The 20,175-nt window shown below is 40.9% G+C and overlaps 2 protein-coding genes across 2 annotated transcripts; one reads left to right on the top strand and one right to left on the bottom strand.

Annotated features, from left to right (window-relative positions):
* The first annotated feature begins 15,452 nt into the window (after nucleotides 1-15,452).
* LOC128711962 (RYamide neuropeptides) lies at nucleotides 15,453-17,515 on the top strand. The gene is made up of 3 exons (XM_053806853.1): nucleotides 15,453-15,615; nucleotides 17,069-17,312; nucleotides 17,407-17,515. The coding sequence occupies exons 1-3, from the start codon at nucleotides 15,453-15,455 to the stop codon at nucleotides 17,513-17,515; spliced, it is 516 nt and encodes a 171-aa protein (XP_053662828.1).
* A 906-nt stretch (nucleotides 17,516-18,421) lies between these two features.
* On the bottom strand, nucleotides 18,422-19,978 carry LOC128714928 (uncharacterized). Its single transcript, XM_053809809.1, has 4 exons — nucleotides 19,766-19,978; nucleotides 19,469-19,693; nucleotides 18,635-19,405; nucleotides 18,422-18,577 (listed from the first exon to the last, which is right to left on the bottom strand). Exons 1-4 carry the CDS (start codon nucleotides 19,976-19,978, stop codon nucleotides 18,422-18,424), a joined length of 1,365 nt encoding a protein of 454 aa, XP_053665784.1.
* Nucleotides 19,979-20,175: the final 197 nt, after the last annotated feature.

Genomic DNA, 20,175 nt, shown 5'->3' with positions numbered 1-20,175 from the left:
GTGAAGATTAAGCTAGAAGTAACGGAAGGGAATATATTAATGTGAATCACGGCTTTACTACCAGCAATCGTTCATATGCTGCTTCGATCGATGCGGAGGGAAAATAACACTTCCGGTATCCACCGCGCAATAACTCTTGTGTCAAATAAAAGAACGTAAAACATGACTGTCATGCAGAGAACGCATTGCAAAGCGCTGAAAACCGCACATGAGAAAAATACACACACACACACGCACGCATGTACATACAATCGCTGTGGCTGCGGTTTTCGTTATCGGCTCGGACAATGTCAACATTTCGTCAAACAACATAAAACGGACTTTCTATCGGATCCAGAACATTCAGAAAGAGTAACATTTTCTATGATCCATTTCAACACCCAGCATGTGATTGCCTTGTAAGCGCATAATACTGCCGGGGGGAAGCCGGCGCACTGACTCAACCGGGAAAGACACAGAGCACGGCAGATCCGCATTCAGTAATTCGACGGTAAAAAAGCAACAACAAAAATCACTGCGGGCATTTTGACCACCCTGCTAACCAACGCATTTAGCAACCGTGCACACATGGAACCATTTTGCGGGTTGAACTTTGTTTATTTTCGCTGAAAAACACTACTTACACCAGTTTTCTCACACGGTACGAAACGCGGTAAGAGCTCGAGAATGAGATGCCGGAAGTGTAGTGGTGTACGTACGAGCTCGGAACGACAAGTCCAAGCAGTTCCGGCGATGGAATGTAATCGATCCGATCCGTCAAAGGAACGTTTTTGACAGCTGATTTTAAATGTGCCGTTGCTAGATCATACAAAGCGCATAATTTATTCAAGCAGTGTACGTATTGATTTCTGAATTTTGTTTAAAAAACCATTCTGATGGAAAAATTAAACGTTTGAAAAAGCATGTCTCACAGGAATATTTCAAATGATTTCTAAAAATTTTACAGCACAAAGAAACAAACAAAATAATTTACATTAATTTGTATTGTTTTCATTGTGTTGTCCCTTCATTTATTAATCAATTTTTAGTTATGAAGAAACTATTTTCTTTAAATTACGGGCTTATCTTGCAGATCACAATTGTTCATACGGTTTGCTTCAGCTATTGAATGAGTTGATCTTTTGATTGGATTTGAAATGTAAAAAAATAGTGGAAAATTCACGTATGAAAAAATAAAAGAAAAACAAATTCGTTTACATTCGTTTGATATGATAATGTATGAGGTAATATTACGAACATGGGAAAGATTGTTATGGTTTCATTTAATTTAAAAAATTAACCGCTTTTGGGAGGTGCCATAACGAGACAACACGTGCTTTGCACATTACACTACCATTTTTGTGAAAGCATATTGTATATTTCTATCGTGAAACTAATTTAACTGGGTAATACAAACGAATAGCTAATGTCGGCGTTGGACAGTGAGTAGTCGAAGAACTTTTACTGCAGACCTGGAATTTGTAATTAAAATATTTGAAGATCAAAATCAACTGAGATTATATTGTGGTCTGGGTTATGCATATTATTATTCACAAGAAATAGCTAGAGAGTGTTAATTTTTTAAAATGATTTTTAGAATCATAGATAAGTTATTTGTCGATTGTTTTCTCTATTTCCCAATTTTGTTTTGGTAAAAAAATATGCGTTTCCGAACTTAATGTACTGCAATGCAATTTTGTGTTGAAAGTGTGATAAATTCGAACCGTCAAAGAATGATAAAACATTGCTTGAATATATTAGTTGTTATAAAATAAATTTCATGAAACTCAAAATCTTGAACTTAAGTAAACTTTTAAACAATAATAAAAAAAAAATACTGTAGAACGTAAATTGCGAAATTTTATCTTATTTAGCAGGCATTCCGTATAATGTTCTAATTTGCAAAAGTCATATAGCTTTGTAAAGGATTACCGTGCCATTACATCCTAATCGGAAATCAATATATTCGCAATATGTCTTCAAATAAATAAACGCTATGCCGCATGAACTCATCCTCCATTTGATACTTTTATATAGCAACATAATCAATCGGTCGTTTTGTCCATTGACGAGATTTGATTTCCCCAGCGAAACGTTAAATGCCCACAAATAAAACAGGAAATGCGTTCGCGTTTTACAGTGGCCATTAAAAGAAATCTTCCGAGTGCTACAAACCTTCAAGAAAACCAAGTGACCAGTGCGTGACCCATTGGTGCTGTCTTCAGACCACCCCTATACGTCCGGTGCATAAAAATTGCACCACAGCGGCCACACATTTGTTTGCACGCTGGATTTGCGGGTGGAGGTATTAATCATAAAAATGGGTTGCATGACGCTACGCTTGCCCGTGACAATGAAACTGTGGCCCATGTGTCGCACTAATTTCAAATTAACGCTGTCGACTTGTTGCCTGTCACGAAGCTGCGATAAGATACGCTAAATGCTTGAAGCATTCGGACTCGCCCGGATAGTGTAGGAGGAGATGTACACATGTACCTTTGGACAGGAATTGCTGAGAAAGCGGGTGAAAAATGAATGTTAATTGCGTACGATGCTAACACGTCATACGCTTGATCGTGCGACCCGTAGCGAGAGCTTCGTAGTGTTCGAGGGTGATCGTGCACGGGACACTTTTCGACAACGAGCGAAACAACCAAAACATTCTTTTTATGCTTTACAATTCATGCAAAGCATACCACAAAGAAAGGGAATAAAAAGTCAGCATTAATGTTTCCATCGAGCAGCGCTCGTCACCAACGCACGGCGAACACGAGCGCTCGAACGTCGGCAACTGAACTCGGGCTCCAGAGCATGCGGATGGTTCACACGTCGACACACGGCGGTCGGCGAAGTGGTCCCGTGCTCGAACACCGCCGGATCCAGCGTTGGCGGAGCGACGGAAGGGACGACAAGGCTATGCTTATGCTGCGCTGTGCGTTTGGTGCTGCCTCGAGTGATTGGTGGGGCGGTACGGCACAGTACTTCTGGTCGGCCACTCATCGTCACTGCGAAGCGTAGCGTGGAAGGCTGAGCATCGTATAAAAGCGTTTGCATTTCCGTGCGGTACTTCAGTTGTCGAAGAAGCCCCAGCGCACGCAGCGTACGGACAGAACGGTGTGCCCGATTAACAGGTGGTTGTTCAGAAGCAGTTCAGAGCCAGTGAGTGTGTGGTTTTGTTGGAGTTGATTTTGCGCGGGGGGAAAAAGGCGCAGCAGCAAAATCGTTCTCAAGTCTTGGCGAGAAAAGTGGAGACAGTTAGTTTTGCTAATTTCCAATCGATACAACGCTGGTTGTGGTTAAGGTAAAACGGGAACCCGAAACTTAGGACAAAACACGATCGGTTGTTGGATCATTTGCAACAAAGGTAAGTGTAGGCAAGGCTTAAGTTTATTATGAAAATAAAGCTTAGTAAAAAAAAAAGGATCATAATCATGTTCAACTGAAGAAAAAGGGACAAGCAATCATAACAAAACGCCAAGTGGAACAGTTTTCAGTTGAAACAGAGCAAATAGCTCGGCAATTACGCTACGTTGCGTGCAGATATGGTTGTGTTTTCTGCGGTCGAATCGAACAAGGATGGTTATAAATATATACAAAAAGGTGCCCGGAATGCTACCGCTACCGTACCTAATGTGTGAACACTGTACTGGCGAGTGGTTAGCGTAAGGAAAATAGCAAAAAAAAACCCCGTTCTAAATGACATTTTTACTTACCACACTGCGGGAAGATTGTGGGAAAACAATGTTTAAATTATAAAATAATATAGCTAGGTCACAATTTTTTCTTTCGTTGGGCTTTTCTAGTTAGATTATAAAAAAGTTTCTGCTAGCAGTTGTTTAATTACTTCGAAAAAAAAAACTTTGCTTTAAGCTGTGTTTTATGTATAAATTTTACACAAAAAAAGTAACAAACGAACGCATAATGTAACGGGCTGTGCAGCATATTGATTATATGAAATGCTTTGAAGTGTAAAACCTTCGGGATGTGCATGTGTAGATGCATCTCACCTACCACCATCACACACCACACGGCCCTTTCCCACGGTACACAACCTACCGTTGGAATTAATAGTATTAAAATTGTTACTGCAACCTCGGCCTCCCATCGATTATGGTGCGGCTGGTGCTGCTGCTGCTGCTGCTTGCTTGTGCTTGGTGTGCCGTTTTTAAAAATGGCCACTAAACGCTTTAAAAGCTTTCAACCTACCCTAGAACTGGGCCGCCAACTAGATCACCCCCCCACTAATGCATCACCGGTGCATCAAAGCATTGATGCACAATTAAAGGCTATCGAAAGACTTTTGATGTGATGATCCAAAAAATTGGATCCTCCCACCGCACCAGAGCATTCTGATGGACTGAGAGAGATTTCAATAGGAGTTCCATTAAGGTTTGGGTTTTAGCGGGTAGTTGGCTTTTTGTAATACATAAATTCAGTCTCACTTTACTCGAAAAACAGGTGCGCTTCGAGGTAAATTGATTTCGTTAGAGTCCTTCCTTTTGGTTCCCTCCACTGTGGGGGACAATAACAACTAATCATCCGCGAGAAGTAGTCACTGACTCACGGCAGATAAAGGAAAGTGTCGCTGTGTCATACTTCACACGATTTCACGGCCATTTACATTGCCAACGGAACGGTGAACACTGGCTGATGTGCGGTGTATTACGTGTCCTGCCATCGGAAGGAATTGAAATTTTCGTGGTTTAGGGAAGGTTTGAAGTGGTTTGGCGCTTGAAACAGCTCCAATAAAACGATTATCATAAATTCTGCCAACGTGGCTGAGAGTTGTGATAGGATTTTCCGAAATCAAAACATGTTTTTTTGTTTGTTGAATGCCAAGTCCTGCTTTGTAATTTAAAAAAAGGTTTTCAAACGATTCTAAATTTCAAACGTATGCCCACACGCGTTCTGTGAGGTGTGCTTCACTCACGCCAACACATAGTTCCCATAGCATCGTGGCTTCCAGCTTTCCTGTTTACGACTCTCATAAGATTTCCATCGTAAATGATACAACAAACCAAAGCAGCAGCATAGAAAACCGGGGGGGAAAAAACACCTCACTAAGCTTCGATTCTACAGCACTTTCTCGGTTATGCATATGTCGTGGACGCTAACTGACGGTACGGGGCCCTGTCTCAACTCGCATGGCCATGACCAAAGAGAAGCTGTACCGAGGGTTGTTTTTCTTTATCTCCGCGGGCACGTATTTGAGTTTATTAGGGGGAAAAAAAGGGTGAGCTTCTTGCTAAAGTTATGCGGCAGGCGCATTTAAGCCTTCCCTGCGGTGATATGACCAAGGAAATTAAATTTTCCTCACACTACGGTAGGCAGTTTGGGCAATGGTTTGATTGAGAAGTGTGGACCTACATGTTTTGAGTTAGGCACTAGAAACATTGGTTGAGCTGTTTGCTGTTTGCCGTAAGGATCTTAAAGTAGCGAACAATCACTTTTTTATTATCAAACTATCCTTGACAAGAGACAAATTTCAAAAATAGGAAATTATTGTTAAAATAACACATTGAAAATGGTGAAAAGTGCGATGGAATAATAATTTTTTTTTACTAAAAATCACATATTGTTTATAACCCGAATATTGTACCATTTATTAAACCTTTCGCATTTGTCAGTGTAACCTTCCTAAGTAACATTATCTTAAATGATCGTTTAAATGTTATTGAATGCAGCTACGGTTTTTTAAATGTATAATTAAAAAGTATTAAAGCATGTTTTTTTGAATCTAAGAACAGTTTAGCAAGTAAGAAAAACAGAAAATAACGATCCAAAGATAAACATCGTCAGCCACGTGTCAACCACCAGGCGTCTCCATCGAGAGTGAATTTCGTTCCATATACTGAACGTATCATAGAAATTATGAAAGCTGTTAAGAACTCTGTACCGCACCGATAGGAGGAAGAAAAAAAACCTTGAAACCACATTCATATGAATCCTTAAGAAAAGCCATTTAACAGCAAAATAAGATACAATTTTTCCTACCGGAATTTCCTTCCGGTAGCGTTTGCTAACGACATGAAGTACGTAGAAGTCGCGAATTGCTAACGGGAAAGCCACCCAGCTCCGGCGGTCACACCCGATTTCATACGCGATACGGTAGGAGTGGTGACCGGCACTGTACATTATGTTATAGCGCACCCGACACTATCGCGTGCTGTAAGCATAAAAATTCAAATGACTCAAGCGAGAGTTGGTAATTTCCCACCTGTTGCTGATCGTGCCGCTATATAGCTGCTGTACAGGCTGCCGTAACGCAGTGCGTGTGCCGGATTGCATGCATGGAACAATTGTAACAGGAACAGTGTAACGAAATACCGAGCGGCTGGTTGTGGGAATTTCCCAGCGCTGCTTATATTACCGCTTAATGCGTACCGGTCATCGCCATAAGCATTGCCGCTGCTGAGTGTGGTGTTTATTGTACGCCCCGAAAGTGATTCTACGTAAAGATGGAAAAGTGCATCATCAGCACACGCTCGGGGCTAACGCTGACGAGTGCTTAGGCCTTGGACAGGCGGATGACACTTTGAACATCATTTTTGGGCGAATGTCAAATCACGCATCATCGCACACCTGGGGTAGCGTGAAGCACATTTCTCAAAGCCGTCCGGCAGCACCATAGGAACCCGGTACCGATGGAAATGCTATTTGTACAGCCACATTGCCATAGCCACAATTTACAACCTCCCACAGACTAACGCGGATAGCCTCCCTGCGGGCATCCTCACGGTGACACTATTTACTTACCTTTAAGCCCTACCTACGGATAACTTCACTCATCTTTGAGCTTGATGCAGGGATGATTCGCTTGCTGGGCCTTTTCACTGAACCACAATTTACGCTCGCCTTCCGGAGACTTTGTTTGCGCTCTTCAAACGCACGCGAACACTAAGCAACGAACCCTCTCCACTAGGAGGACCAAAGCAACAAAAAAAAAAGACTCATGGCATGCTACCGTATCGTATTTGATTTATTGTTGAGTGGTGCGCGGTTTGGGTTCGGTTTTGCCGGAAGCGATTCCGATCGGGCCCAGCACGACGTTAGCGGGAATGGTGCAGCCGTTGTGAGTGATTGATTTGAGTTTTACCACGAAGGAGATTTTGCACCACAGCAAATGAATGCGACGAATGAAACAGGGCGATCTTTTGCTGGTGGCCTACGGCACAGTGTGACGATGGTGAGGATAATGTGATAAAAAATTAATCACCTTGACCATGCGGGTGTTATCGGGTGTGAGATGCGATGTAGGAAAAGTGCAAAATCAGTATAAATTATGATGCAATAAGTACACGGCAATTCGTTGATCGGCTGTTAATAAATATTATTTAAATAAATCCTTCAAGAGAACAATATTTCGTTGTAAAATATAGCAAGTATAGACGTAATTGTTAATAGGAAGTTAAATAATTATACAAATAAATACATTTCTAATTAACCACTAGCAAAACTATCGAAATAATGCTTGTTTTAAGTTGACAAAGTTTTCATTGATTAACAAATTTTCAGGAGATTCATAAAAATAAAATTTTGTGGAAACAAATTGAAATTACAGTAGAACGTCGATTATTCGGGCAACTGCGGACAGGTTAATTGATTTCCACGGATAACAGACGCTTCAGCTTTGTACTTGCAATAATTGAAGATGAAGATGACGGTTTAACGATAAAAGTAATCATATGTTTTAAATATTACAAGTTATTGTTTATTAACAATATGGAACTTTTTACCAGCAAGTTTAATTGAATGATTACAACAAATTCACGGTTACAAATTCAAGTCTATTCTACTAACTGTCATTTTTAGCACACGGATAATCCGCCCGCCAGTTAACAAGGTCCCGGATAATCGATGTTTCATCACTTGACAGCCTATTTTGCATTTCATTTATATACAACCGTGTATGCTATATTTAGAATGTTTGCTTTGTTTTTATTACAATAAATCTCATTTTAAAGGTTGCGATGAAAAATAAGCTTACCTTATATGCCAATAAATGTCAATCAAAGCCCTTGAATAACTTCTTCCAATGAATTCCCCACGATGAGTTGAGATGAAACATGAGCACTTGTGCGCTTGTTGATTAGCTTTTATTAGAAAATTATCACCCGAAATGTCAATAAGCGTCAACTTAGCACCCGAACTAGATGGAAAAGCAAACTCCGTGACGATTCTTCCGTTTGAAAACCGATACAAAAAGCCTCTCGAAACCGTGAGACGGTTGCCGATCGCTCATCAAAGGCGGCTTCCGTCGCACACGACGCTGTCATCCGAGGCGAACACGAGGAAGAAAGAAACCGTGCTGTTGTTTTCCATTTTGTCTCGCCTGCATCGGATGAAACTAACGCACGATCGCCTCTTGGGTGGGTGAGTGAAAAATTATTACATCCGCCCATTTGACGTTTCCGTTCGGTGAGCGACCGGGACACAATCAACATGCAACAGGTGACACAGACGCGTCGCTACCGAGAGCGATTTATGGTTTGTTGTATGAATTTTTCATTTGCATCGGAGGACATAAATCATGCCACCGTCCTGGAGGGGTCGGTCGGTGCTGTGGAGGGTGAAGTTATCAAAAGCCCCTTCATGGGCTGTTTGAAATGGTGAAGCTCCTCAAATGCGCCCAGCACCATAATAATAGCTCCAAAATGCTCTAGAGATCTAGTTCCAATGTTGGTTTTTTCCCCATCAAAAGCAAGGGATCAATCCACTTTCGCGAACTAATTATTAGTTTAGCGAACAGCGCTGTTTCGTTGTCTCGCGGCGGTCTCCGAGCGTTAAATAATGTCCAGTTAATAACGGACATGCACATTCCACTGCTGGCGAAGCGACCGAGGAGGTGCACTAGCGAAACAGGGCTTCACAGTGGCCTTGTCCGTGACCAAGCCACAAATTATATTATCCACCGGGAGAGTACATTAGCCACGCCAGAGGATGTAGCTTCTCGTACGCTGGTCACCTTAGAATGTGCATCCATGCTGCTAGAAGGTAGTACACGTGACGCTCAAAGACAAAAACTATTTATGGCATTTATGGTACGGTTGGCCCATAGCTGGAGAAGAACGAAATTGGCATCTCCCATAAGGTGTAGACGGCAGGTTCAATATTCATGCGTCTAATTTCTTAGCTTCCTGTCAATTGTAATGGAGCGGAGCGGTAGCAAACCTGTTGAAAGGATAACATTTTTATTACATCCGGACAGTCCATTAGGAGAGCTCGAATAGTGATTTAAGTGATACTGTTGGAGAAATAATAATAATTTTTAACAAATTTAATAACTTTTAATACAGAGTAAAGGAAATTCAAGCATGTACGTTACGAAACATTTCATTCGTGCAACAAACCCAGATTGGGTAATTAAAGTGGTGGAGTAATATGATGAGATGGCGGTTCGGTTGTTGTTGCAGAACTATAATTAAGTTCACTCTCAACGCAGCCATTCGGTCAGTCGGTCAAGGAAGCGGATGAAACCGTATCAATAAACCTGAACCATTTCCGATTGTGCGGAAAAGTCACCCTTGGAACGATGCCTTTGGGAAATATTACCAAGTAAATGGTAATGGTTAGTATCAGTGCGTTTTTTCTTCTTTTACTTAATTGGACATTATGTATAAGGCAGCAAAATCTAGCTCCAACCAACTTACACCTAGGAAGGAAGCTTTCGGAAAGCGTCATCGTTGTGTTGAATTTGGGTTTGTACGTTAATTTACTCATGTTTTTTTTTGTTGAATTTTGATTAGTTTTACTTCAAACATAACAAAATACAGTGTTTTGATAAAGGAAAGTCATAAGTATAAATGTGCAGTTTAAAAATTTGCATTTTAATCAACCAATCTTACAACTTTGAGGGGTTTTAACGCATTTAATACGTTCTGGGTCGCATCCCGAATTTGGTCAAAATTATTCTACTAGGTGTCATTTTTGAGCTCACGGATTATCCGCCCGCCGTTTAATCAGACCCCGGATAATCGACGTTCTACTATACAGTGGAGAGCCTATTATCCGTGCTCATCGGGACTCGACGATCGCCGGATAATCCGATAACATATATAGCAATCATATCTCCTTTTTGTGTTAACAAATAGTGCATAATGTATCAGGGGTAAGGCTTTTTTAGTTCAAAATTTATTTTTCCTGAGTGTTTTATTGTTGCAAAAGAAACTGTAGTTGGTGCATTTTTTTTTTAATGTTTGCTCTTTTTGTCTATCAAAAGTGGATCTCTCATTTCTCCTGTTAACAATGTTGCATGGAATACGTCAAATTTCCTTTAGAACTGTTATTTCCGAGCTGCACGGATAATCAGACGCTCGGATAATCGGTGCACTATTGTATATATAAATTTTCATATAAATAACAAGACATCTTATATTATTTATAAAACTTGTATCATAAATTATAAATTGTATTATTATAACTGAAATGTTTATAGCTCGCCGTTAACAATGTCAAGCGGTTTTGTAATTATTTTCAAGAATAAATTCAATCGAGTAGCATTCGTTGTTTTATACTCATATCATATAAACAAAGTTTTCAAAACTATTAGGGGTTAATGTTTAAGGTACATCGAGGTGGCTCGGTTTTGTATTTGGCAGCAATGCCGGACACGACAGAAAGGGTTACAAAATCCCAGGCAGACGGGTTTCCCCGTAGAAAGAGCTGACTTTTATCCAGCTACGTTTGTAAAGTCCAGCTCAGTGCAATGAAGTCTAGTAAGTCTGACTTACAGACACGAACTGAGTAAGTCGGTATGCCAAGAACAAGGCTATAGACAACCTTAGGCTAGATATAAGTCCATTACAAGAGTTTTTCCCCTCAGTTGTGCCTTGCCAAAGGAGTGCTATTGAGGCATTTTTATTCTGTCATCATACAGCTTAATTACCCCTGAAGATGTATATCTTCTTCACAGACAAAAATGTTTTCAAGGTGTAGTAAATTTGACTGAGTAAAATTTTACTTCCTTGAGCATAAAGGACTACATCAACAACACCGTTAATATCCCCCTTTCATACGAATTAAAGCTAATGGAATAGAATGTGTTCGCATGCTTAAATGCTTCCGCTCCGCCCAAGTGTTTATTATTCTTGTTGGATGAAACTTAACGCCACACACACGGACGCCACATCGTTGGAATGGCCAAGCGATGGCACATTTAAAGTTGATTTAGCAGCACTTGAAACTGGCCAAGTGTGTGCCCGTGTGAGTCGAGGGGTTTGATCGTTCGTGCCGTGTGAATTTCGTCCCGTTCCGCGGTAGGAAAGAAGCGACAAACGGGTTGGGAAACTAATGGTACGGGTAAAGCAACAACTTCCAACGCGGCAGTGGAGGTGTACTCAGCACAAAACCACGATTAGATCGCTTAAAGGCATTTGTCACTTCGTGTCTTTCCAATTCCGTTCTCGGCACTGCAGTTCGATGTTTGTTTGACTTTTTCCTTCTCAGAACACTGTTGGCTTGTTTCGCCGAGCACGAGCACCAATGGAAAGATGTGAGATAAAACCAATTATTGGACACTAAACGTTTGTTTTAAAAGCGGATTAATGTATGACATTATAACATATAAGCCTTTGCGCTTAATTGGATTGGTGAAAGCTTCTCCCGAATGGCTGGCGCTGGAGTTCTAAGATTGAGCATAATACACGGCTAATGTGCTTAATCATTTGCAAACGCTCACCGGGCACGGAAGCACGACAACTGCTGTGGGTTGAATGTTTTCCCTTTACCAAGAATCACACATTTCTTCAACACATCCGACCAATAAACCGACCGGTTTTAAGATGCACGCACCAACGTTTTGCCAGTCTGCTCACGTCACAGCACACGGTTGTTGAGTACCAATTCCACTAATTAATGGTAAAAGCCGTGCAAAAAAGGAGGGAACCGGGAGCGTAGGTGCATTTTTGTGTTTTTTTAACTCTGGTTTTTCACCCCCCCCATTCCGTACGATGTATGACAAGGGGGAATTAGTTTAATTTGGTACATGCCTAATTGTAGCCAATGTTTGGGTTTTGGGAGGGAGGTAGCACAACATAAAGACTCGCTCTCACACTCGCGTCCTCGGTTGGTGAAAGCCATGTTACCCACTTAAGGTCGATTCCGGGTGATAAAACTTTAAACTAATCCATTTCGGCAACCGGGCAAACCGGGTTTACGATTAGTGTAATTAGTTTAGCACCGACCATTCGCAGCTAACTGGAACGCGGGCAACCATGGGCACGGACGGATCTCCCGAGATTACCCTCCGCTGTGGGGATGTCATCACCCCCGGAGGGATGCATATGGGGTGGGACATAAATTTTAAACCATATCATCAACTGGTAAGCTTGCATTTTTTGGGGCTTTTTTTTTCTTAACCCCGTCCCGATACTCGTGACATTCCAGCACACGGGTTCGAAATGGGGGGAAGGGTTTTTAACCTATCCCTTTGCAAATGTTGCTGTTTTTTTTTGCTCTTCTGAGCGGTAAATATATAACAGCATGCGTGTTGCGGTTGTGGTGTATTGTATTACCCGTTGGGCGTGCGACACCACCTACCGCAGCACGAACATTACCAAAATCCCACTATTTTACGTGCCACAACGAAGCCTGTTGCTGCCGGCCAGAGTGAGAGTGGCCAGTAGCACAATTTGTTGGCTCTACGGTACTATTTTCATTACTCTTCAGAGGTTTTATACCAGAGGGAACTCTCTCTATAAACAAAAATGTACGAAGAACTAACCGTTAGAAGAATACAACATTTTCCTCAACACTAAATTTGAACAATATTTTCTGGGGTTAAAAACCCTGTTTAATTTTATTATTAGCAGCTTTGGCATTTCCAACGCCTTTTAATCTTTATTTCAATGACCACCTGATCGGGTATGTTTTGCACTTTTGATTTTAAGTAGTTAAGAAAATAAAAAAAATTGCAATTTTTTTATATATATGATTTTAATTCAATTTTCGATTTGTATAACCACCTACACGGATAGGACATGCATTCTGTTTGTGAGTTTGCACTTTTCTGCATTGAAACGCGTATATTTTCAGTTTTATCCATTAAAATGGTTGCATATTTTCAGCAGTTACGACAGTTATAATTGAATATTTCAACATTTTAACGCATAGAATTGCAAATCCCGTACCAAATGTACGACCTACCCGGCTAGCTGGCTAGAAGTAAGGATGTATTTTCGGGCTTAGAAATAAAGCCGAATCATCGCAGATTGAGATTGAGGTGCAGGATATCAAATGAAACATTGCCGAAACAGTTGTTTTTAGGTAAGAAATAAAGCAAACCCTTGCAGGGCTAAAAAAATTGTTTAAAACAACGTGCTCCTTGAGTACTTGCCGTTTCATCTTCTAGATGTAGCCACGGGTGTAACAAAACAATAATATTGACCGTGACAGTAATTGACCGCTTCGAAATCGATAGCAACAGGTGTTTGCAGTTCGTTTCCAGGCAATGCCGGATACATGAGGTACAGTGGAAAGGTGGGTTTCAGATGATGAAATTGTTTCACACAATAAACCTAGAAGTATTTAAATCCCGCTACAATTTGAAGTGCTCCGAGATAGGTCCAAAGACACAAATAACAAGCCTATAGCAGCTGTTCGAAATCCATTAGTGCTAGAGATTTTTTATTTAAATTCATTCCAATTAGTAAAAGTATTGGCAAAAAAAAAAAATAACAGAAAATGTGTTAGATGAAACAACTGTAAAAGTCGTTCAAAGTAAAATTGTTTGAAGAAACAAAATTGAAAAACCCGGTACCGAAACCGTACTGTTTTTCCCCACGTACAACATGCACTTTGTTGTTGAATTCTGATCGTCAGAAATAGGGGAGTGCTGTTATAAAAAAAAAGTTAGTATATTGCAGATCACAGTCACGTATGTTGATGGTGAACGTAAAAGGCCATGGTGAAAATTACGGACATTGCTGTTGAGAGTCTATTTTTCTCGGCTTGAATTATTGATTAATTTACTAACCATTTTCAATTTCCACCATTTTCCACGATTCCCCTAACTTCCTAACCCTAACATAGGAGCATCACATACGAAGAGGATCTACGGCAATTGAAGTGTTTTAACCAACATTACTCAAGGCATGTTGAATGGTCCAGACGGTAAAGCTCAGGTTCAACATCATAGTCGACCCAGGTTCAAAACTCAACATGACGCGCGTGTCTCATAATTTATAGAAATTTTTCCGAAAAAAAATTCTATAAAAGATGAATTATCATACCTTAATGAAACATATGAACTATGTTGACTGAAGATTGGAAAGAATGGATGATTATTATGATTAGAAGCAACTGTTTTAAAGTATTCCTGTAAGAATATTTTTTAAAAAATTTGAATCTGAAACATATGAACTATGTTGACTGAAGATTGGAAAGAATGGATGATTATTATGATTAGAAGCAACTGTTTTAAAGTATTCCTGTAAGAATATTTTTTAAAAAATTTGAATCTGGATTTCAGCTTGATAGCTGTTTCATTAACAGTATGTAACATTAAACTTTTCCATACCGTTAAACAAAACCCACGATGAACCCAGATCATGGAATTAAAAGGTTTTCCCACATAACACCTATAAGGTTTTATTGAACATAGCTAATTAGAGTAGGAAAACACTCCTCAATCCGTAAAAGAATTCAATGAAAGATTTCAACGAATGCTAAAATTAGAACGGATCCATTTACAAAGCCTACATAAGAGCCATGTTGCTGGTGCGCTCGAATTCAATTGACACCGGTACGAACAACCCTGGTAACACTAAAGCCTAAAATGCCGATGCCGTAAAGTGCTGCACACATGAAGGTGATTATTGGTGGCGATAGAGAGAGAGAGAGAGAGGGAGAGACCTGCTAAATGAGCCCGGATAAACGACACCACAACTTCCTGGTCCCTACGGTACGATCGGGTTTAGTACGTGGAAGAATGCTAACTGTAATATGACCGCGTGTTCGTTCGGGGTTAAGGTGTTCTGTGTGTGTGTGTGGGGCTAATTATTGGGCCGAAAGGCTTCCAGCACCGATAAACCCGAACAGCATCAAATCGTATTGAAAGTGTATCACGAGTTTTTAGTTGCTTTTTTATCGTAATTGGCTTGCTCTATTATGGCCTGTACCAGGCTGTGGACTCTAATGCCTCGCGCGGGGAAATGTATCGGAACAAGTACCGGTGTCGTTCTCAACACATTATCAGCAACCGGAAGTGGGCGAATTAGTGATGATTGTTTCCATGAGATGCATTTGTCGAACACTATTTTTACACAGTGTTTGCAGTGTTTTAGAAATTGTTTTCCGTCAGTTTGAACTTTCATTTCAACGACTTTCTCTGCGCCCGCTACCAATTTGCGCGCTGAAGGATACAGTTCGATAACATGCAGCAAACAATTTTTTAAATTAATTTTCCCAATCGTAAACCCTTTGCTCCACAGTCGACCGACCGGGTCCGGTACTACCAGGCAAAGGAAGGGATTAGCATGACCTGGCGAACGATGAAACCTTTGGCCCGCGAGCAATCGTCAGCGTTCTGCATCAGCACCACCGTCGGTCTGTTCCTGTTCGGGGCGCTCGTCCTAGCGGTGGTGACCGATGCCGATCCGATGGTGGATAGTGCCAGCAGCTTGTACGGCGATAACAAACGTAAGTTCAGCTGATTGAGTTACCCATATGTGTGTGTGTGTGTGTGTGTGTGTGGGGGGTATTTGTGTAGTAAATTGAAACAGAATGCATTTTTAATTCACTTACGCGATCATATGGAAAATGAAGCATCTTTACAAAAACATCTTTTAATTTTGTTATGTTCAAAAGATTGGTTAGATTTCTTTTTAAGAAAAAAAACATACAGACATAATCCACTTCATCAATCGCTTCGGGGCTTTACCACCGACCAATCATCTATTAACAGGTCGTTTTAATAGGACAGGATCATAAGCACTGTCCATAAATCGTTTCTAATCGATGAAAGGGAGTGGATAAAAAAAAACCCAACCCCCAACTTGCCCAAAGCACTGAGCTTTTGATTTATTCGAACTAACGATAACGATAAGCCGGTTTATCACAACACATCGCTAACGATTAGTAGATGCGGTCCAGCAGTGTAGTAGCACGGTGGTATCAGCAAGTGGATATGAGTGGACACTTTAAATAGATAAAGTTTCAAAATTTAATAGCTTATTAGCATTAGAATTTCCAACAAAAATCGCCTTTTTATTGATGGTTACAACACCATTTTGTTTTAAATTCGTATTAGGACTTCATAAAATCATAAAAATTGATTTGCAAAAGGCTCGCATTATTTTCGGCCAAATTGTTTAAATCCAAGAATTAAAATGATTGAAAAGTATTAGGCCAGTCGAAATGACTGATTTACTAGCTCTAGTGATAATTTTTTTCAATCCATCAATGACCATTTTCATGAAGAAACGCAATTTTTGAATAATTTAAATTTTAATCCTTTTGGGATACGGTAAAGCAATATTTCGATAAAACAGCAAAAGCCGTCATCATTAAATAAAAAAAAAAATGTACTCTTACAGGAACTCCAAACTCAAATTCGGACTCTAAAATAACTAAACTAAATAACTACAATTTTGTGCTTTACGGGACATTTTTACTGTCGTTATCGAATTTTGACATTGATATATATAATTGATATATAAAATTGTTAAAGCATACAAACATGCTCGTTCAATAACCTTACTCTAAAGAACATTAACGTCGACTTGTTGTCGTAACTTAAAATTTAATAAAGCACACAATTTTGACCCAACACGGTACCACAGTTTTGCAACGAAAAAGTGCCTTTTTTGCTGCTCTGCCGTGGTGTTCAAAGAGATTGATTCAATACAAACAAAGGGAAACATATTTTATAGCGCGCTGTATCTACTTGATAGTGAAACATGAAGTAGAGCTAGCGTGAGCTCTGTGGATTATTATATTTCCCAACTGCATCAAAGAGTGGTGTGCATTCATTCATCGCACCGTAAAGAAAACCCTGACCTGGCATTAGATTTCTGCGCAAACATTTGCCGTTGGTTGGATTGTTTCTCGCTTTGTTTTTTTTTATACTTACCTCATTACTTTTCATCCCCAGATGCAAGCGATAAGCGCCCGTTCTTCGTTGGCAGCCGGTACGGACGATCGCACGTGTACGGTGCGAAGGATTTACGGCAGGTGAACGTGGTACCGCGTAACGATCGCTTTTTCCTCGGCTCGCGGTACGGCAAACGGTCCGACCTGACGAAGGAAATTGAATCCGACAGCAATAATGGTATTGCCGAGCTGACCTATCTCGCCTGTCTGCATACGGGCGTTTCGAACCTGTACCGATGCTACAGGTAAGTCGAGCGGATATCTCAACCACTGCACCGCACTTTGAAACATGATCCGTTCGAAATGATAATTCTTCCTTTTTTCCCCCAACCATTTTAGTCGCGATTCGTCCTCGGGTGCTTTACACCAGCAGGACACGGATCAATACGATCAGCAGCAGCAGCAGCAGCACCAATTCAACGATAATGTCGACCTGTCGGAAAAGTAATCAAAGCAAACTGGGTGCGATCGATGCAACTAGCCTACTGCTGCTACAATCGGGAGCGGAACACATCGTTACAACCGTCATGCTATTTAATCCGTTCCTTCCTAATTTATCGGGCAAACAAAAAAATGGCAAAAGATAAAATATGAAAAAAAAAAACAAACGAAAGAAAGAAACAATTCTTAATTTGCCAATGTAAAATTCCCAACTATACATAAATAATGATATCCTCTATGGTACACAACTCGTGTGCGATCCCAATCTGTACACTGCAGTAGAGGCAAATCAAGGACGATGGGCAAACATCCAAAGGGTTTCAGTTTTCGGCTGCATTTCCGTTGTGCGTTCCGACTGGATGGGAAGAGTGGGTGAAAACACGGAACATTGGAAAGAACATTGAGCAAGAACTAATGGTAGCGTCACGGTGTGCTTCCGCGTACCGCTATCAAAGGCTGGGTAGCTTTTGCTCGATGTCTTTCGTTTCGGACGATCATGTCTATTATGAAGTATTAACTAATCTACTAATTATACACTAGATAATGTACCGTTTAAGAAGCCTGTACGCTAGAACGAAGAATAATGGGACGCGGCGGATACGGTGCATAAATGCCTAACGAGTGTCAGTGTGATTGTTTGCGGTTAATCTTCGCTATGTAGGTCATGTTGTGTTCCTTTATTTTACCACAAACCACGGGATGGTACCACTAACCAGTACATCGATTTGCTAGTGAGGCGCGGGTTGCAGAAGAACGACAAATGGCAGAAACTAGAACAAAACAAACACACAACCATTCAGAACCATGTTATCTCGTCGGCACTGTTCTTGTAAAATAGCATTATACTGTAAAAAATAAATATTAGTGCTCTGGAAACAAAACTGACAGAAGACTTCGAAACGGATTGGCCGTTTTATTCATCTTTCGACGCGTAAAATATAAAGCAACGCGGTGACAGTCCATCATCCGGGAGTCGTACTAGTTTGCGACGCATTTTTAAACTAGATCGGTTGGCCACGCTCTCCATGTAGCACATCCGATCGAGCAGTATCACGTTCTCGCAGATTGACTGTAAAGGGCATTTGGGTTAGATTTAATAACAAGCCGTAAGCTGTGGTTATCCTACCTGTAAACAAGTTTGAAGGCACTCTAAATATTCCGACAGTTTCGGACCATCAGGTCCATACTTTTGCAGCAAAGCGGACATCCTATCCTTATGGTGATCCGTCCAAGGACACTCCCGCGTGCTGCCGTCCAGCTGCTTAAGTAGCTTAAACTGTTCCAACATGTTTTTTACGGTTATTTCTTCCAGCGTTGGTCCAAGCTTGCCGATCCGCACTGATTCATCTTGATCTAAAACGGCATCAATCAACCCACGGCGAAACATTATCCGGCCGTGTTGGAGATGTTGATCAACTGTGAGTGTCTTCCAGCGGGCAGACGTTTGCTGACAGCCAAGCCGTAAGAAAGATTTACAAATTATCTCCCGTTTGCCATCAAGCAGTATGGTTCGAAGCTCTTGACTAAGTGGAAAGTTTTGAAACACATTTGGAGCTTTCTCGTCCAACGGTTTCATACGATGGTAGCAACAGGGCATTATGGTGAGACTTTTGACCCATGTACACTGCAGGAAACAATTTATGGCGGTAATGGACAAATCGGCACATGCGTGCAAACCAACCACAGCAGCACGGTGCGGATGGTTATCAAAACGATCACTACACTGTTGTTCGATAAAACCGAAAGAATCATCCGTTATGTAGTGGTGACAATATTGTACAGCTTTCCTTGCATTAACAGAAGATCGGACATTACACGATTGCACAAGTGTTGCATTTCCTTCGATTCCAAGTACGTTTGCACCGCATCGTTCGTGGATAAGTTCGCTCAGATAACCCTGTGAAACATTGTTTGGTTAAGTGAGATGCTTAAGTTGAATTTCTGAGCGCTTTCTACTTACTAAACCACTACCGAAGTCGATGTACAATGTAGCGTCTTTAGGAAGTTGGTCCAACTCTATGAAGCTACAAAGATTATCTATTTCATAAGCCTTTTTGGCGTTGATTCCTTTGCGTTTTTGCTTGTGGCGATTGTTATGTTGCTCGATGTTATCGTGCGTGTCATACTGCACATGAAGCCTTTTCACTTGCCGCAAAAAGTCTCGAAACGAATCACACCATGTATCCTGGAGCGAGGAGAAAACATATTCAAATTAAACAAACGTTCAATTTGGTTGATATCACACAGTGGGTCTTACCTTGATAAATCCCAAAGGTATGTCGTTGAACTCTTCGTTCGAAGTGGTATCCAGATCGGTTATCCATTCGCGTGGTAATTGTTCAAGGACACCGCATCGTATAAACTTGGTGTTATTGTAACAGAATATCCACTGATATTTGTACAAAAATTGTGCTGCGATGGAAAAGTATTCCTCATAGTCAAATGGGTCCGTTTCGATAAACGGAACCATTGCACACGAATCAAAACATGAACGTTTGTTTACATTCGCGGCGCGGCGCAGAATTCTGCGGGTGTGAAATTCGCGCCCTCTGGTGCTGAGGGAGGTAAGCATTGTTTGACAGCGCGTTCCGTCATTTTGACAATGCAGCCAAGGTTGTAAACAAATGTGTGCTGCGAGACGGTGTTGAGTCGAAATAATATCCAGGT

The sequence above is a fragment of the Anopheles marshallii genome, chromosome 3 (assembly GCF_943734725.1).
Source record: "Anopheles marshallii chromosome 3, idAnoMarsDA_429_01, whole genome shotgun sequence".
Classification (NCBI taxonomy): domain Eukaryota; kingdom Metazoa; phylum Arthropoda; class Insecta; order Diptera; family Culicidae; genus Anopheles; species Anopheles marshallii.
This window is presented reverse-complemented; position numbering and strand designations above follow the sequence as displayed.